The following is a 24,408-nucleotide window of genomic DNA, read 5'->3' as shown; positions in this document are numbered from 1 at the left end:
ATGATCCTGGGTTCTAATATTATTATAAAGGGAGGAAAGGGGGAAATTGTGTAATTTTATACACCTCTGTATAGTCTACCTGGATTTCCCTTCTTTCTAAGCTTTACAATCCCAGTTGTCATCTTTTCCCAGAGAAATTGCTCCCACTTCCTGATCATTTTAGCTGCCCTTTTAATCTCCTGGAATAATTTTTTAAAATGGTGTTGCACTGGCTGCTCCCCTATCCTCTACCACAGAAGCCAAAGTTAGGGATCATTTCACTATTTTTGTTAAAAACCAACACTTTCACATATGAGTTCTTTACAAACTCTCAGATGCCTAAATACTGAACTTTATGATCTATATTTATTAAACTCTAGAAGTTCACCTCAACACCACTATTTGCTTCAGCCATCAAAATCCCAACCTGAAAATACCAGTTCATTCATAAATATCTGTCCTACATTATATAAATCATCTTGGAAGAAAGGTGGGATATAAATGCAACAAATGATAAATACAGATCTCAGAAAAACTTTTATCCTTCTTTCACATACCTTTATTTCCCTTGTCTAATCACCAACCTAGAGATCAAATCAGTCAATCCTAGAGGAGATCAACCCTGACTGCTCTTTAGAAGGTCAGATACTAAAGCTGAAGCTCAAATACTTCAGCCACCTAATGAGAAGGAAGGACTCACTGGAGAAGACCCTGATGCTGGGAATGATTGAAGGCAAAAGGAGAAGGGGACAGCAGAGGTTGAGATGGCTGGATGGGGTCACTGGAGAGGTGGGTGTGTGCTTGGGTGGACTCTGGGGGATGGTGGAGGACAGGAAAACCTGGAGGAATGCTGTCCATGGAGTCAACTGAACAACAACAATCACCACCCAAAATATTTCCCACTTATATAAAGAATTGTTATTGCTTATGAGACATTTTAGTCATATGCTCCTATATCTCCTTTCTTGCATCCTTTTCTAGCCTTTTTTTTGGGGGGGGGGGAGCAAACTTGTGTTACTTTTTATCAACTTGTTCGGATAACATTTGGATAACACTCTCATTTCCTGAAAGACTTTAATGGCTTCATTAACATACAGCATTCAACAGCATGCTTAATTGTGAGCACAATTAAATGAAATCTTTAATTACTAAATTATTGCTCAATAAGATGATTAAATCTGAGAGCCTTTCTTTTCCAAATTAATATAAGCAAGCTACTTATTAATGAAACATTCTTCTTTAAATTGTACGGAATACCTAAAAGCAAAGAGGAACATGAGTTCATAGCAATGTTGGAATTTCCTCAAAGTTAACTGTAAAGCAGAGTGAGGATTACCTAATTACCTGCCTTTTAAATTTAAAAATACACATAAGATCTCAAGTTTAAGACTCACCTGTCAAGTTCTCTTTTACTTCAATAGAAAGTAGTTGCTTTTTTTGTAACCTCAAATTTTGAAGAGCAATTTCCAACATCTCTTGTGGAACTGCTTTAGATTCTACAGCCTTTTCAAGCACCTGTTTAGATTTTTTTACATTTCCTAGAAAAAAAATTAACGATTAATCAGCTTTGCTTTCTGGAAGAGAAAGAGAATACAATGTATAATTTAAAAATAGCATCCCTTCTAAGCTGTTAGATCTTTTCCCCCAGCCACTGTGCTTACTCAGCAAGTTATTTTTCCTTTCAAGAATGCCCGGGTTTTGTTTTTAGGCCCCAAAATTCACACAAAACCCTTTAGCTTACTTAAGAAAGAGCTAGTAAATCAGAGGGCCTAGAAATAAGAAAACAAATAGCAGAATTTACTCCAAGAGAAAAATCTGGCAATGTACTTAGCACATGCTCAGATGCATGTGGACCCTTTGGAGAGAAGAACTGTGTGTATTTTCTCCATTTACTCATTGCATCTTTAAATGTCAGGTAGGGGAAAACAACACTGGACGCACGCCTCAGATAAGGACTTTAAAATCATTAAATGCTTTTCAATTGATTAAGTATTTACTTCTTAGTTGTTTCAACATTAAAGAATGTATATTTCTAAAGTCTCATTATTGAAATATTGAACAAGGGATAGAGTATCTCAGGCAGAAAGGCTAGCCTTCCTTTTCATTTACTACATATTTTAAGCAAGTTGCCCTAACTCCACAAAAATTATCCTTAACTCAGATTTAAACAAAATGCTCATGTCCATTACAAAGTGGCTTCTTATGACCAATCAACTGTAAATTGATCTTCAAATAAGCCATGTAAATCCTCCAGCTTTCCTCTGTTTCACTATTTTGTAGCATGGGTCATTGGGTAGAATAGGTCTGAAAGTAGATGGGAATAGATGACCGACAAGATTCAATAGGAAGGGGAGCAAAATTAAGCTGCCCTTTCCAAACACACTCACTCTGCTTCAGTACCATACTTTCTGGATACAGTTAGCTGTGAACAAGGACAGAAAAGATCTGTTCAACCTTCTATCAACTAAGAGGGAAAATGAAATGGAGTTGAGATATATATGTGAATAATCAACTTTTAAAGAAAGTTAGATGTTTCTATTAACTGAGCAAGTATCTGCATATCTGGAAAACAAAATTGCATATTCCAAACCAAGCCAAGTCTTAATTGGGCTTGATTATAGGAGAATGGGGGCATGTTTCAAGAGAACATGCTGGCTGGAGGATGCTGGGAGTTGTAGGACTTTTTGCCAAACATGTATAGAACTGTGAGTAAGACTGGATAAAACCCTAGAAAATGGAAAATAATTCAACAGTCAGATCCTACATTCAGCCTGCTGCTACAGGTTCAACAGTTTGTTTTCTAAGGTCTATCACACTAATACAACTATTACTTCAAAGAAGTAATATTAGGTATCACTAGTATACCTCCATAGTTAACACTGGTAAGTTATCCTATATGCACTAGGATAACTGTTTCTACAAACCTTGTGAGAGTTCAAATTGTGCAAAAGCTACGTGGACAAATGCAAATTTCTTGCAGTTCAGTCTAGCAAGATGGAACTGATCACGTGCCTCTTCCAAGTCTTCAATGCTAAAACAACAACAACAACAACATTAATTTATGCAGAGAGAATATGTCAGTTGTAGCTAAAAACTAAGGGCAAAGCAGAAGCTAAAGTAACACAAACAGATATCCCCAAATACAGGAATATAGCTTTGACAAGTCTGTCAACTATGAACTTTTCCATTTTGACTTCTGCCACATTTCAGAACCATGCAATATATCCTTCAATACAAAGGAAGCTACATTCTAGACATGGTACAGATACATTTCAGTTAATATGTTCATTGCCATTAATACAACCAAAATGTGCAATATAATCTATTTCCCCCACTCCTTTGCACAAACTACAAATCCAAAGAATAGCCCTCTATATCTTGCCTGTTAACAGACACTGACCAGGCCCCCATTCTAGAAACATACCAAGAACCATGTTGTGTGTTCTGTCAAGTGACAGTTATTATAAGGAAGCTGGAACAATCTGGAAAGGTGTACTCATCTATCCAAGTCTGTCAGTTTTCCATACTTACGCTTTCAGTTCTGCAAATCTAACCAAAATGTGAGCATAACTTTCATTTTGGCTATATTTCTCTGCAGACAGTGCTGCAACTGCTTGACTATAACGACCAATCAACCGATTTAATAAGCTAGTGTCAGTCTGAGGATTCCCCTTTTTCTCCAATTTCAGTAAAAATATCAACCAATCTTCAGGATTATTTGCAGACATCATAATCTGATTAACAGTTCCAGAGTTATCTAAGAAAACAGAGAAAAAAAATCATGCAAGCAAGATGCTATGATTTTGTCCAACACCCATGTAAATGCTTCATCATCCTCACTACATTGCACTTAGTAATGTTGCAGTAATATTTCCACTCATAAGATGCCAAGACAGTAGTTCACAAAGCTCCATTTTATCCTCACAGCAACTCTATGAAATAGGCTAGGCTGAGAGTCTGTCAGCACTGGTCCAAGTCATGTCAAGTGGAGACTAGAACCCAAATTTCCTGAGTGCCAGTCCAACACTCTAAGCACTTACACCACACTGGCTCCCTTTATAGAAGCAGTCTAATCTATGAACAGCTACACATACAACTAAAAAAGTAATCCACATCTTAATATTTCTTTTGTTTCTACCATTATACAGAACCCCAATGCCAACTGAGTTCCAACAGTTTTCTGTTCACAAATCATAGTACCAATCATTAGGTGGCATCACAGAAACAAGGTTCTAAGAAGGATTTAAATCAGCAAACCAAAAGCTCTTGTGTTTTATACAAGTAACAAACATGCCTATATGTAAATATCATCACTGGACTCCAACATGTGGAAGTGTGTCTCAGCTGATATATTAGCAGTATATCCTGTGTCTGGCAACTCAAAAAAGAGACCCATTGAGTTCAATGGTGTTTACAGCCAAGAGAGTAAACAGAGCTTCACAACCAAAATGAATCCCCAACCCTAACCCTAACAAGTAGTATGCACTTTTGAAATTAATTAATCCAACATTTCCAGTACAAAAATACATCGCTACTGGAAAACTACTTAAAATGAAAAGAATGAACAACAGTTATTTGATGGAAGCAATTCATTGGTAATTAACTTAAAAATACCACATACCGGTTGTATCAGCTGATATCTTAGTCAAGTTAAGCTCATCTGTAATATTGTCTTCATTTTTATATTTGCTTTTTAGGTCTCTAACTCTGCTCATAATAGAAGCAACAAAGAGACCCGTTTCATTTCTATCTTCTTCCTGCATCTCTACAAAAGATAAAAAGTCAAAACTATAAGAGAGCTCTACATAGATCATTTGTATCATTTGTTCAAAGAGAAAAGAAATGTAAATTCTTTTATTCCTATTATACATAAAAGATACCATAAAGTACAATCCTCTATCTGTGTAAACATGTAGGCAGAAAATGTGCAGAACACATGGTTGACTGGGAAATCTGGACACTGTAGAATATTTTTCTATCTGAATGTGCATACGATTGCACCCTTAAGCTTATTTTAGCAAAGCAGAACAATACCACTTTTGGTGTGCAATCTCTATAGCTTTCCCTATGTCAATAAATTCAACTGAATTTAGAACTTATTTTCAAATTTAAATATCAAAAATAATTATTGTGATAAAAAAGAAAAATACCTTTTCAGTAGCTTAAAAAAATAAAATGCATTACATTTTGTTTCCACAAAGCCAGTCAAGCAACTTTTCTGAGGATGTGACACAATCACATATACATGTATGTGCCAGTCTGCTGGCAAAACAGCAAGTTAACAATCTACTTATTGACACTGAGATGACAACAGCGGTTGCAACATCTGTCGAAATAGTATAAGGCCACCCTAGAGAGTTACAACATTGGTCTCTCCCTAATTAACCTCTCAAGTCCATACTAATATATATCTCTGAGTCATAGAATCATAGAACAGTAGGGTTTGAAGGGGCCATGAGGGCCATCGAGTCCAACCCCTGCTGTTGTAGGACACCAGCTTATACCATCCCACTAGAAGGCTATCTGGTTTTCCTTTGAATGTCTCTAGTGTGGGAGAGTCCACCACCTCTCTAGGCAGCTGGTTCCACTGTTGTATTGCTCTGACAGTGAGAGAACTTTTCTGATGTTCAGCCTGAACCTGGGTTGTCACAGCTTGACTTGATTATTCTGTGTCCTGCACTCTGGTATTAGCAAGAAGAGAGCTTGACCTTCCTCTTTTTGACAGCCTTTGAGGTACTTATAGAGGGATATCATGTCCCCACCTCAGTCTTCTCTTCTCAAGGCTGAACATGCCCAGTTCTCTGTCTCTCCTCATAAGGCAGTGTTTCCAAACCCTGGATCATTTTATGTTGCCCTCCCCTGGACCTTCTAATTTTTCTGCATCTTTCTTAAACCTTGGTGCCCAGAACTGGACCCAATATTCCAGATGAGGTCTGACTAGCGAGGAGTATAGAGGAACTACTACTTCTCATGTTTTGGAAGTAATACAGGGTGACATCAATTCGTAGTCTAATAACATAGCCAATTCTTGCTCATATATCTCAAATTTTAACAAAAAGTGTAAAAACTAACTAATGTTAGTTATGCAATGTTACGCAAGACATGCTACAACGTGTTTGGCAGGAGGTGGACTACCAACTTGATGTGTGTTGTGTCACAGGTGGTGCGCATATTGAACATTTGTGAAGATTTGTGAAATTGGTAAAATCTACATCCCTTTGAATCTCTTGTTCGAATTTTGATAAATAAATCTTTTATTGTTCAACATAAAGCCTATTTAATTTTGTTTGCCTAGGACATGTAGTTAGTCAGATATTCACATTTCAAATAATGTCAAAATTTTTGGGACTTCTGTTAATGTATCCCAAAATAACATTAGCAATGTTGGCGGCTGCAACACATTTTTGGTTCATATTTAGCTAATTGTCCACAATTATTCCAAGATCTTTTTCTTTTTCAGTTCTGTTGAGCCACATATTCCCCATCTTGTATCAGTACATTTGGTTTCTTTTTCCCAGGTGGAGGACTTGCCGCTTGTCCTTATTGAATCTCATTTTGTTGCTTTCAGCACAGTGTATCAAGATCGCTCTGGATCTTCATTCTGTCTTCTAGGGTGTTTGCTATTCCACCCTGTTTTGTATGATCTACGAATCTGATTATCTTTCCTTGTACTTCCTCATCCAAATCATTAATAAAGATGTTGAAGAGCACTGGGCCCAGAACTGAACCCTGTGGCATCTCACTAGTTACCTCCATCCAATTTGAGAAGGTGCCTTTGATGAGCACTTGTGTCCAATTCAGCAGCCAACTTTGAATCAACCTAATAATTTTTCCATCTGGTCCAGTTTTTGCTAATTTGCTTCTCAGGATGTCATGTGACACTATGTCAAAAGCTTTGCTAAAGTCTAGGTAGAGTTGTCCAGAGTCTTCCCTTTGCCTATTTGGGAGGCTACCCAGTCAAAAAATAAGACTGAATTAGTCTGACAGGATTAATATTTGATAAATCCATGCTGGCGTCAATTAATTACTATATTTTCTTCAAGATGCTTGCAGAAGGATTTTTTTTTAATAATTTGCTCCAGAACTTTTCCAGGTATTGATGTCAGACCAACTAATTTGTAGTTCCCAGATTCACCTTTTTGAAGATAGGGATGTTAGCCCTTCTCCAGTCATCTGGAGTCCAAGTCAAGTATTAAAAAAAGTTTGTGTCTTCCAACTGAAGACATGGGAGTCTCTTCAAAAACATTATTTACATTAATCAATTTTATCTCTATTTTGCTGGATGCTTTTAGTTCTATTCTTACTCAAGATCTTGGTATCAGTTCTAACAAAATATGATAATCATTATTTTGTTAAAGTTTTTCCTATAGATTCAAAAGTCAACACTGGGGAGGGTGCGCTCCCACTCTGTACCAAGGAATTGCCAAAGTGGACTGCAAAGGTATGGTTAATAGTTGGAAGAATATCCCCCGGAAAAGAGTTTTCAACTTGATTATCTTCAAACACCTTTAATGTGCTTATTCTGTGATCTAATTTCATATGTGAATAATAGAATTTATTGTGGTCAACAAACCAAAATTGATAGCATTGAAAAAATATTTACACAATGAAATATAGCCACATAAACAATTATTCAAGTGCATAAAAACAGAAACCCTATGGTAGTGCCACAGTAACTTCTACCCTCTTCTTTTGCCAACTAACAAAAACTTGGCTACATTATCAGAGTTTTACTAGCAGCAGAGACTGAACACAAAATTGGAATGATCTGCCTGGTAAAGAAGCAGTCTTTACATAAAATAAAAGAACATTTTCCACAATACCACCCCATGGGCAGCATACATACAAATCCTCAAGGCCAGAGGATAACCATCATATCATCTCAAAAGCATTTGGGAAGGTAGCATGTCAAATTAAGCCAAAGTGAGAGCCTCATATTTAGCTACAGGCAATTGACTCAAAGAAACAGCTAATTGAAGAAACTGTCAAAATACTAAAGCACCAGGTGAGCAAGATGCACATGTGTAAGCTCAAAGGTCTTGAAAGGAAATATCCTGAATCTTCATTTTATTACAGCTATTACAGAATCAGATCAGTCCTATTTAAAAAGGAAAGAGGATGACATCCTAAAGTATCAACATTTTGAGCCACAATCTTATTCCAGGTGCAATTGTGACATTCATCCAGGAGTTAAAAGCCCTGAGCATTGCTATCCTTTCAAATATGAAAATACATTTAAAAGTCTGCATTGGCTTCAGGAAAGCTAGTTTTTCACAACTTTGAATTCTACATTTAGTATGCCAGAGCCACCATATAAAAGCAATGCTGGAAGATCTTCAGAGCCGTAGTAGATACTCTGCATCATTAATTCTTGGACCTGCTAGCTGGGTGCCACCCCTACTATCCTGAATTCTTGCTAGATGACACCCTCCTCGAGCTTGAGCTTGGAACACTTAAGACTCAAGGCCTTTCACTTGGCCTGATGGATTACCCAACCATAGCCCCAGAATGGCCATTTCTTAATTTCTGGATTTAATCTACCCCAGGCCTCCTCTCCCCTCCTCCCTCTCCACTCCTAAGTAGCAACATACCAAGAATAGTAATTATCACCTCCTTTTCGGTCTCTTACCACCACTACCACCTTCCTTATCTTTCACTTTCCCATTCTTAAGCCATCTTCCCCACTTCTGACTGATATCTGTTTCTGATTTAAATCCTGATGTCTCCATTCAATTTTCATTCTGAAAACCTTGTGATGATACTGAAGTTTCAAAAACAGATTTTTTGTTTGTTTGTTTGGCAGAAGTCTTAGCTTCTAACCCAGGTTTACTGCACAGGTAGCAGCTTGTGCTCCAGCAGAAATACATACAGCCACCAGAGGGATATAGCAGCGAAAGCACCAGACTAATTCCCTCCTTGCCCAATTTTCTCGCAGGAAACACGCACAGGATATGAAGCTAAGTTGAGATGTGTTTTAAATACATGCTTCCCAAAAAACAAAAACAATAATAGCCAAATACATTATACTCACAGAGGTTTGCTTTATATAAGGTTATATAAAGCCATGGCATTTCAGGGAAAATATAAATTTTATTCCAGGATTAGTCAATGCTTTATTGAAACCCACCTGTTATGGAATTGAACCTCCCTGTTATGGAATGAACTATGATGGTTTTTAGTTCGAATGTATTTTCTATTGTTGCTAGGTGCCACAGGGATTTTAAAAGCATGTATGGTTGGTTATAAAATACAATGGCAAGCATCTTTAAGGTCAAAAGAATATGTAAAAATGAATGTAAGGTCGTTTGAAACTTCAGAATGCACATTCTTACAACGTTGTAGCTCACTGAACAAGCACATACTGTAATCTTTCCCCCCGAAACACTTTCAGGATTGTCATATATAAAAAGAAGGCAGAAAAGTATATTATGTAGCCTTACCTCTCCAACTTTGAATTATTGTTATCTGTATATTCTTGCTCAATAAATTTCAATTTTATTTATATGCTGCTTAATCCTCTTCATGAAGTGTATGAAGTATCTTCAGAGGAATTAAATTTCCATTTAGGGTGCTTAGCCAGTTAGGTGGTCAGGAAGATGAACTGCCAAGTACAAAATTTTACATAGAAAGGGTATATTACATGGAATATTACTTAGAATTTGGACACAGATTTAGTGGCAAAGTAGGCCAACAGCTGCTTAGCTCCTAACCATATGCAAATTATTCAGTTTCTGCAGTAAGCCCTGTGCGTAGTTGGCACTTTCATTTGGGGAGTGACTATAAATTGTAGAAAGATAAAGGGCGGATGCCTATCAGCTTTACATAAAAAGGAGTGTCTGGGGTATTGCAAGGTGTACTGCTTCATTCACAATAACCTGAACATAGCCACTTCTTAAAGGAATTTATTAAAGACCTAGGAGGATTGATCTTTCAGCTTCCATGAATTGTACAAATGAGAAAAATGGTTAAGTAACTTTGATACAGAGTGAGTATCACATTAAAAATGAAAGCCACAAGCAGATTAGCATTCAGAAGAATAAAGATCTCTGTATGCCACAACAACACCCAGTACATTTTTACTGCTTTGTTACATGCTCTCTGAAAGTAATACCTGATTTATTTACTGTTACTTTAGATTTAGAAACGCTATACACCTCTTCCCACCATCCTTCCTTCAAAGGGCATGAAATGAAATACAAGAAATTCAAGGCATGGACCAAAGAAGCATGATGCACTGATGCCGAACAGATCTCAGCCTTGTTAGCATCTGGATGAAAGCAGTCTGGTAGCCCTATGTATACTACCTTGACTGCAAGAAAAGTAATATATAACAAAACTTCTCATTTCATCAAACTGAGTTTTTTCCCCTTTTTGTTCTGTAATACAGGGCATTTGCATTACAGAGTTATTTCTCAGGGCCACAAATTATGGCCAATTATGGAGTGTGTGAATTATTCTGTAGATTGATAGTTCTCAAACTGATGAAAGTAAACCAGAACTGTCCAGATAGCGATACCCAAGCAAGAGAAACCTTCCCACACCATCAAGCAAGGCATGGGTAGCCTGTTTTTTCCTTAGCGGTGGATCTACCAGATTAGATTTGCAATGGTGATTGCTCCTACACTTGCTCTCTCATGCTAGTTCAATTCAAGAAGCCCTGTTCTTTTGTTTTACAGGTATTCAACTGTGCAGGATTTAGGTTCCATTTTAGTCTTCTTTCAGATGTATCCTCAGTCTTCAGATCCTCTCATCAGCAGCCCACAGAATCATAATTGAGAACAAGGATCTCTATATGCTCTTGATGAAATAAATTGTATGTGGTGGGGACAGAAAACTAACATGAAATACATATACAAGGCAAAATTTTTCCAAAAAAAGTTGGAGAAAATGCACCTGTAAGTTACTGGTAAGCTTTACCAGATTTCTTTTTTACATGTCTAAGTTCAATATCTAATAAGCATGCCCAACTTGAGAACAACTGACTTAAAACTAGTCAGAGCTTGATAAACCTCCTGTCAGGGGAGCTTCAGCTATTGGGTGGTACAAAAATATAATAAAGAAATAAAATAGTTATTTTATTAACAGAACATCAAAAGTCCATGAGGCAATATTACACCTGCAATTTAGCACAGATTTAACTAGTTTGCTAAACTCCAGAAAGCAAAGCCAGTATGGCACTCTTTCATTTGTTCTAATTGTACTTTTCAAATAATTAAGTGAAGAAATTCTCATGCCATGATTAGGAATACCAAGAAAAGCGTAAGAATGGTTTTTCAAGGGATGTATAATAAATCTGTCAAGCAAAATGTTAAAGCAGCTCTACACATCTTGCTGCAAAGCTTCAAGCAGCCCAGCAATTTGACAAACAAGGCTTATCAAGCTCCAATTGACTAAATTTATCTTAGTGGCTCACAAGTGTTACCTACTGAACTTAAGAGTTCAGTGGGAAGCAAATTCTGAACAACAGTTAAAATAGCCAAAGTCTACTGAAAGAACAAAGATAAAATTTATCATGAATTTTGGTATTCTGCAGGCTAGGAACAAATTAGTTTATTGAAGATAGTTTCTAAAGTTTTTAGATCCTGACCAAGAAAAATGCTATACTCAATTGCTTTTGTTCAGGCTTAGGGAAACCTCTCATCTGGATTACTGCAATGCGCTCTACATGGGGCTTCCCTTGAAGATGGCCCAGAAAGTTCCACTGGTCCAGAATAGAGCAGCTAGAATGTTAATGAGGACTATCAGATATGATCTTATAAACCAAGTCCTCTACCATCTTCATTGGCTCCCAGTTGAGGTCCAGGCCCAATTTTATTTATTATTTATTTATTAAAACATTTCTATGCCACCCCTTGCCGAAGCCTCGGGGCAGCTCACAACATACAATAAAATGCACAATAAATTAAAACAATAACAATTAAAATATATATATTAGAACAAAATAAGCCGCCCTGGCCAAATAAAATTTCCATGGTATTAACATTTAAAATGCTGCTTAAATAAAAAGGTCTTCGCCTGGCACCGAAAAGCAAATAACGACGGCGCCAGGCGGACCTCTCTGGGGAGCGCATTCCATAACTTAGGCGCCACCGCTGAGAAAGCCCTCCTCCGAGTAACCACCCTCCTAACTTCTTTCACGGAGGGCTCCCGGAGAAGGGCCTCTCCCGCCGATCTCAGGGGGTGGCTGGGCATATATGGCTGTAAGTGCTCCTTCAGGTAGCCAGGACCCAAGCCGTTTAGGGCTTTATAGGTCATCACCAACACCTTGAATTGGGCCCGGACTTCAATGAGAAGCCAGTGAAGCTGACGGAGAACTGGAGTCATGTGAACATAACGTCATGTGAACATAACGTCCAGGCTGTCAGCAGCCTGGCAGCTCTATTTTGAACCAATTGAAGTATCCGGACTGTCTTCAAGGGTAGCCCCACGTAGAGCGCGTTACAGAAGTCAAAACGGGAAGTCACCAGTGCATGAGTCACTGTTGCGAGGCAGTCGTACTCCAGATAGGGGCGCAGCTAATGAATCAGCCGAAGCTGTAGGAAAGCGCTCCTCACCGCTGCTGTTACCTGAGCTTCAAGTGAAAGCTCCGGGTCGAGGAGCACTCCCAAGCTGCGGACTTTATCCCTAGGAGGGAGTGCAACCCCGTTCAGGACAAGGTTCAATTCACCTTCTCCGAAGCCTGAACCGCCTACCAACAGGACCTCCGTCTTGTCTGGATTGAAGTGTTAACGGCTTGGGTATCTAAAGGAGCGCCTCTTCTCATATGAACCTATCCAGCACCTTAGATCTGCATCTAAGGCCCTTCTGAAGGAACCCCCTCCTCAGGAAATACGGAGGGTGGTGACACAAACAAGGGCCTTTTCTGTAGTGGCATCCTGACTCTGGAACAAGCTCCCCTGAGATGGTTCACCTGGCACCTTCTTTACATTCTTTTAGGTACCAGGCAAAAACCTTGTTATTTTGATGGTATTTTAATTGTTAACTCATTTTAAGTACTATTTTTACTGTCATCAATTTTGTGCATTTTATATTGGTTTTAATGTTTATTTGTAATTGCTGTTTTATATTGAATTTTATTCTGTATTTTATTTTGGTGTTGTAACCTACCCAGGGAGCTGAATGGCTAATGGGGTGGGTTAGAAAGTTAATAATAAATAAATAAATAAATAAATAAATAAATAAATAAATAGAAAAATCCCATAAAGAGCATCTCCACTGCCATCACTTGAAAATGTCCATTTAGGACTATATGAGCTTACCAATGACAAGTACCAGTTAAATACAAAGCACTCAGGGAACAATAATCTTTGAAATTAATCCCAAAGGAGTAAGCTCACAGATAGTTACAGACTTCCCTTTAACATAGAAGGATTTTCTGCATTCTCACATAAGGAGAATTGAGAAACACCCACTGTAATACTAGCAACTAGATTCAATGTCCCAAATCTTACTCATATGGAAGCAAGGGAAAGACACAGGCATTAGCAGTTACAATAGAACAATCTTCCCAATAGCAATAAAGGATTTTGTTGTTTGTTTCACTGATTAAACTGATTTTTCCCCCAACAAACCACTCCTTCACCTTCAAGTGATCACAGCATCTTGAACAAATATAAACTTGCAAGAGGTTAGAACCAAGTAAGCTAGCACTTTTTCAATCTCAACTGGCAAATTTCCTAAATGACCCACTGCACCATTTTATTCCAGGGAGGCAGCCATGATAGGCCACTGAAACAGAAATAAATCATCTTGTAACGCAGCAAGCATGTTATGTCATAAACACGGAAGGACTAGAGTTCATTTTTGACAGGTGCCAAAGTCTTTTCCTCAGATACATTTTTCTACAGTTATGGGATGAGGGGAAAGAATACAAACAGTTAAGGTGGTAAAGGCCACAAAATGAAAGACTGCACATCCCATGAGGCTTACTTCTACCCTCTCTAAGTCAAGGAATTTTTGTGCCATATCACTGCATAGGGCTGCCATGTCAATGTTCTTTATGAGATTGTTAGGGTTATTCTTATTGTATTCCCTGGGCCTGAACAAAAAAAATTGAGTGTGCATTTCCTCAGCCAACATGGTAAGCATCTTCACACTTCCGAAATTATGTTCAATAAACTGATTTCCTGGGTAATTGGCTGAATACCAAATGCAACAACCCAGAGTTCTGATTACACATCAAACAATTTACTTCTAGTTTAAGAAAAGCTGGTGCTCCTAGTTTAAGTAAACTGAAAGCAACATGTATACAGGACTTGCTCCCTTACTCACAGTCCTGCTAATTCATGAGTTAAGAAACCCATGTAATGGCATTACATACAAACCAGGCCAATGACCCTATCTAGGGCAGGACTAAGACACTGCTCAGCCTGCATCCACCCCTCACATTTTAAGACATAGGTATGAACATTTTCCTTCTGCCTTTGTCAAGGGCTGGGGAGAGAGACTATTCACTATCCCGAAAGGTCTTGACAACCATTCCTGCGTAAAGTGTTCTTCAACTAGCCCCACCCTCCCTACCTGAAGTAAGGTCTTATCTGTTTACTTCTTCAGATGGCCAGCCCAATTCCTGTCTCCCATACATATAACAATGCTATGTGTGATTGCATGGTGCTATCAACTGGGCATAATGCTGAATGCTGTACACTTTGTTTTCTAGCAAAAGGAGCAGCGTTCCCCTCCTCCATGAGGTGCAACTATAAATTCACGTCCCTTTTGTCTGAGTAGAAGAAATGATGTAAACAATACTTCTGCAGCTATTTCTATAAAGAGAATATACATGCAAGATCAAACTTCTGCATAGACCCTGCACATCACTCTTATCTTTTCCCATAGGCATAAATAGTTGAATCATGCCCAGGACCCTATCAGGCCTATTCAACATTTCTAATCAAGAAAAAAGTAACAGAGAATTAGAACACTCAAGACAAAGCTACTCCTACTGCCTCTCCAGCTTTTCAAGGACCAGGAAAAGCAGGCAAAATGTCACATTGATTGTCCTTTAGCTGTTAAGCTTTCTGGCGTAATAGAGCAGTAAGTCTTGCTTTTGGAAAAACCAAGATGAAGCAATTCTAGCTAAGTGGTGCTCTGACTCTAGGAAAAAGCTGCTTAAGAATAGACTGCTGTTGTTCTGTTTACTGGGGACAACACCGATTCTCCAAAGACAAGTGACAAGCTGTACCTTTATCTATATTATATTTTATAATAAACAAATTCTTCAACAGCTAGCAAACTCAGTGTTTTCTTTTCAGGTTATTAGCACTATCCCAAATGTGCTTATTCAGAAAAAGCACACCCCATATTAGGTTGCATTAATTGAAGCATCACTTCCAAATCATGTGAAATTCCCCTTTATTCAACTCTGATTAAGCCTCATCTTGAGTAGGGTGCACAGTTTAAGATGCAAACAAACTGAACAACATAATCTAGGTTTGTTAAATGTTTTTGGAGTGGAATCTTGTACACTTGAAATTCTTCTGCTTACTATGAAGGTATACATATAATTTCTTTCATTTTTCCCAGGACAAAGCTCTCCCCTAAGATTAAAACTTAATAAAACAGTTCCTACTCAGTCAAGGAAGGCAGAATGCAATGGTAACCTCCTTTCCAACATTTAGAGTTCCCACTTCATTATTTAGGTGGGAGAAGGAAAAAAAAGCTCTTTAGATAAAATTTAAGTAAATAGAATGTGGTAGGAATTAGTAAATAGACCCATCCTTGATATGTTCTTATGCCTTTTCGAAGCTACCACCAGAATAAATGACCTACTGAAACAGTAGAGAATTTAGTTTTGCTAATGGATAGAGCTACATATGTACCATTTCTAGAAAAGGGAGACAAGCAAGCTTTGAAAAACTGTTTTCTTGCCAATGATTAAGTAGCTTTGCTTACTTCAAAGGAGATCCCAATAACCACAATTACTTAATTTGCTATTTAATTGTGGTTACCTTGCAGCCCCAAGCAGATTACAATCTATACAATCAGTTGCTGGAATGTGTAGCTCTTTATAGCCATGAGTTAGTGAGACAATATGTAGAGCAACTGTGGTAACACAGCCAGCCAACTTAAAAGTTGTGGAAGGATGCTCAACCACATAAAAATCTATAAAAAGTTGTAATTTTAGAAGCATGACCAGTGGCTGTATTAAATCTATAATATAGACGCAAAATGGGACTCCACGTGTAACAAAATAGGTGACTCTGTCCCAGTCCCGATATAAATAGATGCACGGAGCAGTTTAAAAGAACCCCACCCACCAAATGGGCACCTAACTACGCATGCGCGTACTGGCGCTTTCCGATTCCAGTCCTTAGCATTTTCGCTGTTCTGGTCTCGTACACGTCTTAGGAGGCAGAAGTTTTTAAGCAGGGATAGCCAGGCCAGCACGCACCCAAAGCAACCGATGGGGTCGCTACCCCACCCCATACACACACGGCATCTCTCCGGCCTAGGAGCCACTGCTGCTCCCTTAGGCTGCCCCGATAGATGCTACATAGAAGCGAAAGCCATGGGCCCGAATGCTTACCGATATTCACGCGCTCACAAAAGCAGTAGCTGGCACGTTCCCCTCATCCGCTGACACAACCGGAGGAAAGACGACCGCTCCGGTAACGTGTTGCTGGCAATGGCAACGCTAGTGTTGTTCTCTCCTGGAATAGTCCACGGAAGGAGGAGGTGAAGAAAACGCGCTTTCCTGTGTTTGAATTTCTCCAGCTGGTTTGTGATTGGCTAGCGCTATTAACGGTAGGGGGGAAACCCTGCTCTTGATTGGTGAATCCTTTGATTGGCACGGGAATGGGCCACTCGTTCTTTTCACCTCCCTAAAGTAAAATGACACCGACTTTACATCTCTTGACGTCACGCCAGCGCCGCCAAATCCCAAGCCACGAGCGCGCGCTTTCATGACGTGTAGCAAGTTAGCCAGGAGTGGGGGTGAGGTGCGCTGTTTGCGCGGTAAAGAGCTGTTGACGGAGCAGCTGCCGAGGGAATGGTGCGTAAAAATGGCTGAAAGTACGGAGATAAAAGAAAGCGTGAAGGGGAACAGCAGGGTGGGAGCGACTCCGGTCTCCGCACCTCATGAGTGAATGCCAAGCGAGTTCCGGAGTATCTTAAGAAACACTTCAGCGTTCAGCACCCTGCTTTTCCTCTTCCCCAGAAGGAAAATAAATTCCTATAAAGCCGATGGCTATTTAGGCTAGAATTAAGGAATTAGAGACGGACTTGTTCATGTCTAGTCAGAAGTGCCATTGTCTTCAGGGAATTATTCTTAGGCGGGTGTGTACAGAATTGCAACGTAAGGATTGCAGTCCTATGAACTCACTAACTGATACTCAGCGTCTCTGGAAGCAATGAAATTTATGTCTGGAAGGGCATATATAGATTTCCCTCTAATGGGCAGAGTGGAACGGGAGGTTGTTCAAAGAATGCCCTCAAATTGAACTTAACCCTTTTCACTGGACCATATAGTAAGGAGATGGTCCCTGGTATCACAAGTCTTTCTCAGCAGAGTAGGCATAAGTCTGTCACAGCAAAAAGAAAAGTCTTCTGACACTTTAAAGACTTAACATTTTTTCCCCTGCTATAAGCTTCAACTGCAGGAAGTGTAAGCCTCATATTGGCCATTCTATATAAAGATGAGATGAGAAGTAAACTGTTGTCAGAGGGAACTGAAATGCCCCACCAAAACAAATTTATAATTAGTGCAAGAAGTGGAAAATAGTGAAAAGTTGTCAGGACTGACACCTTGATAGAACATAAAAATCAGCATGTCCAAAGTCCATCAAACATAAGTTTCTTACCAATCTCTACATCTGGTTTTCCTCATAAAGTTGATTCTCCACATTGATGTGAAAATACACTACAGCTCTCTAGCTACCACCACAACAGGAGAAGCCACATTATCTGTTTTAGTATGACAAAAGCCAAGTGCAGTCCATTTGAAAAGATCCAAAAAGGAAAACTCCCCAAGTGACCAGCAAGAGGACTCTCATTTAGGTGGATGAGATAGGCCTGATAGTATAAGGAAGAATCAGAGAAGCCGAATCCACCCTCTTATATACAAAGATATTCATGGTAGAATGGACCTCAGTAAAATTTTGAAACAAAGCAATAAGCTTCCAGAAGTACCTGCCAGGTATAAACAGAGGAGTTTTGTGTAAAACATTGACAGCTTGAGGTATTACATTCATTTCAAGTATTTTTACCCCACTCTATAGATGTTGCTTGAAAGATGCTCATCCGTCAATATCCCCTGATTGTCATTAATCAACTTTCTCAATTTGCACATAATCATTTGTGATATATTTCTAGGGAAAAGTATTTCCAAATAGTTAATAAACTTAGTGCAAAGTACAGTGGTACCTCAGCTCACAAACACCTCAGTTCACAACCAAATCAGGTCACGAACAGAAATTTTATAAAAATTTTGCCGCAGGTCGCAAACTCTGCATTGGGTGACGATCGCGAGCATGCCCGCCTTCCCTGCACGGGCACGATAGAGGTCATGCTGGGGGAGGGGGAGATGGCTGCAATTGCACCCGTGTTCCCTGCCTGAGTGGACCCGTGCGTGCCTCCCCCTGCGCATCCCTGCCCATGCGCATCTCCCCCCCAGCGCTCTCGTGATTGCACCCATTTCGCCCCACCCACTGCACAATCGCTGGGGGGGGGAGATGGCCTTGTTCTTTGTTGTTCTTTGTCACTTTGCTTCACATTTTTCTGATTTAAAAAAAAAAAGTTGCAGAACAGATTAACCTTATTTACATTGACCCTTATGGGAAAATTTGACTTGGCTCACAATTTGGGTCATGACCAGAGTCCTGGAATGGTTTAAGTTCGTGAGCCAAGGTACCACTGTTCAGGTTGCTAGTTAGTTAACACTCTATGGGACATCAATTCCAACTTTGACCAGTTAATAGAATACTAAGATAAATATCTGAAATCATCAAAGCTGGAGTAGATGACTGGAGATCTGAAACAGAGAATCATCAGCATAAAGAATAAGTCTGTATTCTAACATATTAACTAGACATCCATGAATATTAGGATTTTATCAAGTACCAAGTTGGGTGGCTGTCTGTAAGCAAGTACAGGCCTACTTCTCAGAACCAGTGAGAAGGAAGTGGCATTGCCCTGAGTGGGTTGTTGATCCCTTATGATTTCTTTGAGTGGGTTTAGCTAGGAACTGTAGGTGACCACAAGAAGTGTTCTGCTATTTTGAGGCCAACTGAAGCTAGTGAGTACTGAGACTGACTCCCTATCCAACACAGAAGCAACACATAAAATACTGATAGTCTTTAATCAATAGCACAAGGGACCAACTGGATACTTCAAAGATAAATGTATCTGTGTGTGTGTGTGTGTGGTTGTAAATCCATCCCGTAAGCCTTCTGTTGCTGGTTGGGAACCATCCAGCAGCACTCATGGCTGCTAGTTATTTATTTATTACATACCAAAACTGCCCGGTTACTAAAGCTCTGGACAGTTCATAACAATTGAAAAACATAAAATACAACATAGAAAACACTATAAAATTTAAAGGTTTAAATGACAGTATAAAATAAAAGTAAAGACTACAGTAAAAGATTTAAAATGTGGTAAAAGATTTAAAAGAACAAACTGACTAAATTTCTCAGGAAAATAATAGGGTATCAGGAAGGGGGTACAATGTAGGTGTCAGGCAAGCATCTCCGGAAAGTTCATTTTACAGTTGGGGTGTCACAGTGAAAAAATCCTCTTTTGAATACCCACCCAACTGTCTGCTTTGGCAAGATTAATCATCACCTAGAATATCTATTTCTAATGAGTTGTGGAGGAGAGGAATTCATGTGGATGTAGAACTGTAAATTCACATGTCCAAGTGCTCACTTCACTTCCTCCTCCTCCTCAATTGCTCCTGCCTGTGACCCGTATGCTTCCTGAATAATTTGTGGGTAGGCAGATGGAACTGGAATTAATAAACAATCAAACTACCACACTGCTGCTGTTGCTGTCATACCAAACAGGTTAAGTACCATGAGGCACAGCTTCCAGCCATTCCATTGTCACCAGCAAACACCCCACATCTTCCTTTTCTACCAACCAATTAAAGGAGAAGGGCAGAGCACCAAAGAAATCTGTAGAAGAAAATGGCATAGGTGGGAAGAAAATGATTCATGTTTCCCTTTCTATTTCTGTGACTTGGAAAGGAATTCTGGGTGCTGGATCTCAACTGAAAGCCATTTCCGCTAAAACCCTTTCCATTTGACACATCCAGGGGTTGGAAGGTTTGGGGAAGGGGGTGTAGTCATCATCTACCACCATCACATACTGCCATCTTAGGTACCTCTCATAGCAGGACTGCCCTTGAAAGAAGCTGTTGTAGCCTTAGTGATTCACAGTGAGATCTGCTGTTTTATGCTTTGGATAGGCATTTATGAACATTCTGTTAAGTAATTTTCACTCATACTTACCAGTGTGCTTGAAGATACTGAGGTGATTATTGATTATAGGTCAAGGTTCTTGACTGAAACATATAAAAGTCTCAGAGCAGTTAAGAATCTTAGAAGTACTTTTGGTAAAGTGCAATGAATCTCTACCTTCTTGTATAACTTGTGGTGGGGGGAGATAAATTCCGGGGGGGGGGGGTTCCAGTAACGGATGATGATGGGGCTGTTTGGCCCTGATCTGTCATTAAATCCCTATAGAAAAAGAAGTTGAGTGTCAGTAAAGGTGTGAGGCTCTGACACAGCTCCTCTTGGGGACATAATGGTGAAGAGTTGTGTGAGTCACGCTGTAAGTGTGTGCAGGACCAGGATCAAGCCTGTAGGTACTTGTAGAGATTGGAGCCTGTGCAATCCTGTAGTACCACTGGGAGGTCTGAAGGCTCTATGGAAGGCTTTTCTGCAGTGTTTAGTTTTGTCACAGCAATATGGCTTTCGGGGTGCCTATTGCATTGCTGTTCCGATCCTGCTTCTCCCCCTGCTTTGCCTTCTGCCTGTTCTTGACTACAGTTTGACCCTGCCTTGTCAGATACCTGATTCTTGCCTTTGCCTCTAGTCTTGATTTGCTTTGTCAGTTTTCTGATCCCCAACACTTCCTGGCTCTGCCTTCGCTTCTGGATCTGTCATGCCTTGTTTATATTTGTCCAGACTTGTTTCTGGGTCTGCCTTTGCCCTTGGACCTGCTATGCCTTGCTAGATACTTGCTTGTTCTTCCCTCTTTGCCTCTAGTTCTACTGTATCAATGCCAAGATCTCCATCCTCCTCAATCACCCCTGGTCATGATACTACAGCCATAGATACCTATGACCTACATCCCAGACCTGACCAAAAAAACCCCAAACAAACAAAAAACAGTGAAGTTTGATAATCAGTGGAGATGAAGAGGAAAGGCATAAACTGTAGGAGTGAGCCAGAAGAGGAAGAAGGTGGAGGTGGTTCTTCCGGACAGCTTCTGGACAGAGTAACAGTAGTTAAGTAATTGATCTAAGTTGTAATATCTTGACTTGGTCCAAGTTCCTGTCAAGAAAGAAGACTTCAGGGAATGTTGAAGTGAGAAGAGAAGACTTCTGTATCAAGAAGGTCAGGGTCTGGTGTGAGTGATAATTGGAAGATTCTGTTCAACTCTATCCTTCCAGGGAGTCTCTGAGCACAGAAAGAACTTAAAATCTTGTCCTTTGTGTCATTTGTGAGAGCATATTAGGATGGAGTTAGGGAAGGGATAACTAGCTTTAGAGAAATGAATTAAAGATGTAATAGCTTTCTTAAAGTGACAGTACACACCCAAGTAGCTACTGTGACATTGGTGGCAGTGTCTGCTCTGATATTGGTGGCATATTAGGGGAGTATTTTCTTGCAGAAGTAAAAAGAATGTTCCAGTCCAAGGACCAAATTCAATTTCAGAGAAACTCTCAGGAGCATGCATTCCAGTGGTGTACAGGGTTGAAAGGAAAGAACTGGAGCCCAAGGCTAAAAGGGATGAGTCCTTCCTCCAAAGAAACTCAAATTCTAAAAATGCCATGGTGAGTAATTTATAATAGAAAGTAACTTCTATTGGATGTGACCTCTGCTCCTCCATGCAGCTGTATCTGTCTTCCAGTTGTCCAATGTCCTTGTATTTGCATTTGTACTGAGGAACAAAGCTATTGAGGCATTTTTAATTTTTTATTGTGAAATTTCAACAAGAACAAAAATAGGAAGAGTATTGTTTCAGAACTTTAAATATATCAATTTCAGTGCAAGCAAATGTAGTGCATGTATGTATTTGTGTGTAAACATATTAACCTTCTAAGCATTATATATAAACTTTAAAAAATCAGGACAAACTTCCAGACAAGTACCATTTGCAGGTGGAATCCTGTTCAAATGTTAAAAGCATTGGAAGGTCTACTCCATGGCTACTCAATTTCTTCTGAGGGATTCTTGCCCACAGTAGTATACATGGTGGTCATCTTAAATAGATTCACCCATTCCTATCCATTTTAGTTCACTGATTCCCAAGAGGTCGATGTTCAGTCTTGTCATCTCATGTTTGACCACGTCCAGGTTGCCTTGATTCATAGATCTTACACTCCAGGTTCCTATGAAGTATAGATCTGTACAGCATCAGACTTTCCTTTCACCACCAGATACATCCACAACTGAGTGTTGTTTCAGCTTTGACCCAGTCACTTCATTCTTTCTGGCACTACTAGTACTAGCCCTCTGCTCTTCCCCAGTAGCACATTGGACATCTTCCAACCTGAGGGGCTCATCTTCCAGCATCCTATCTCTTTGCCTTTTGGTACTGTCTATGGGGTTTTCATGGCAAGGATACTGGAGTGGGTTGCCATTTCCTTCTCCAGTGGATCACCTTTTGTTAGAGCCCTCTGCTATGACCTATGACCTTCTTGGGCGCCCCTGCACAGCATAGCTCATAGCTTCATTGTGCTACACAAGCCCCTTTGCCATGGCAAGGCAGTGATCCATGAGGGAGTTCCAATGGGTTACAGACGTAAAAAGTTACAATGGCATGATCTTTCCCACTTGCATGCCAAAGAAGTTGCTCTGAAGGAGGGGAGAGGATGGGGTGCTATTACATAAAAGAGGAGGAGGGTGGGGTGGGCTGGTGTGAATTGCCTTTTGTTTGAGCTGCTGTTATTTGTCAAGTGCCAACGAGTTTGCTCTGGACTGACGCCTGATCAGTGTCAGCTTCATTTCAAGGATGCACACATGCTGATTCTAGAAAAGAAGGTTTTCTCAGGCCTGGTTATGTTTCAATGATTGCACGATTTAACCAATGACACTTCTACCTATTGCTTTGGGCATCAAGATAATTCAATTTACTAGTCCCTAACTTGTAGCCTGTAGATGACTCCAGTTGCACAACCTGTCATATGCAAATACTTAAATTTCCACGCTTACTCAAATAATTTCAAAAGCCAATGTAACAGCATACAACTTGCACAATGAACACACATCACCATGCCAACTATATTTCTACTCAGTTACTCAGATGAAATTAGTTGAATATTAATTTAAAGGTCAAGATACAAAATCATCCTTACAAACAAGTACACACCTTCAGGTAACTGACACACCCATTAAAGTGGGTGTTGAAACAATAGCACACACCTGCAGTATATGAGACAGCAGGCTTACTGTGTAGAAAAACGCTTAAGATTTGACCATACATTTTACTCTAATTTCAACATAACATCATCCAAAAATCAGTTTGGCATATGGTTAGACTCCAAGTATATATCTTGCAAAAGTATATTTAACCACACCTAATATGTTAGATGCTGTGATGATACTTATTTAAAATGAGCTTTTAAATGGATGAATTGTACTGTACATGCTTGCATGGTACAAATTAAAGTTTATATGGAAATTCTCTCTTTCTGTCATGTGCAGTTATCAATAATTCATCTGAAAGATTAAACATTTGTTATGAGTCAAAGGCCACAATTGTAGCCCATCTGTGGACAATAGCAGCGATTAAGGGTGGCAAGCTCTAAGATGCTCTTTGCCTCATTCATTGGGACCTAACCGCTGCCATGGGTGTTTTGATTGTCAGCTACCAGAGAGAGGGTTTTCTTTGTAGTAACCCACAGCTGAGAAATGAATTTTATCTTGGTCCAGCCCAACCCATCTGTACAGCGTATAGAATAGTTCTGAAAATCCAGTTTTCACTGGCTTTCTTCTGTTTAACCCATCCCATCAGCTACTGATGAAAGAAACAATAAGACAATCTCATGGACTTTGTTAGGTCAAGTGGCCCAGACCAACTACCTCCACCTCTCTAGAAAAAACTCTTAATATTTAGAACAATAAAAATCTCACACCAGTACAGTTTTCATTAAGTTTTATTTAAAATACCAAAACCAGAAACTAGCCAGTCAGCAAGTACACTTGAGTCTTTCTTTTGCCATGTACAAATTACTCAGGAATTCTATGTTTCCTTTATGTGCAT

The 24,408-nt window shown here is 39.5% G+C and overlaps 1 protein-coding gene across 1 annotated transcript in view; it reads right to left on the bottom strand.

Annotated features, from left to right (window-relative positions):
- Positions 1–9,560, bottom strand: part of TTK (TTK protein kinase) — a 35,927-nt gene extending 26,367 nt beyond the window's left edge. The window contains exons 1-5 of the mRNA XM_044421639.1: positions 9,420–9,560; positions 4,601–4,744; positions 3,511–3,736; positions 2,904–3,010; positions 1,374–1,517 (exon numbers count right to left, since the gene is read on the bottom strand). Of these exons, the coding sequence (XP_044277574.1) occupies positions 1,374–1,517; positions 2,904–3,010; positions 3,511–3,736; positions 4,601–4,742 (619 nt within the window). The 5' untranslated portion in view covers positions 4,743–4,744; positions 9,420–9,560. The remainder of the gene's footprint in view (positions 1–1,373; positions 1,518–2,903; positions 3,011–3,510; positions 3,737–4,600; positions 4,745–9,419) is intronic.
- Positions 9,561–24,408: the final 14,848 nt, after the last annotated feature.

Source organism: Varanus komodoensis, unplaced genomic scaffold (genome assembly GCF_004798865.1).
Source record: "Varanus komodoensis strain SLA01 unplaced genomic scaffold, ASM479886v1 scaffold12, whole genome shotgun sequence".
NCBI classification, from domain to species: Eukaryota; Metazoa; Chordata; class Lepidosauria; order Squamata; family Varanidae; genus Varanus; species Varanus komodoensis.
This window is presented reverse-complemented; position numbering and strand designations above follow the sequence as displayed.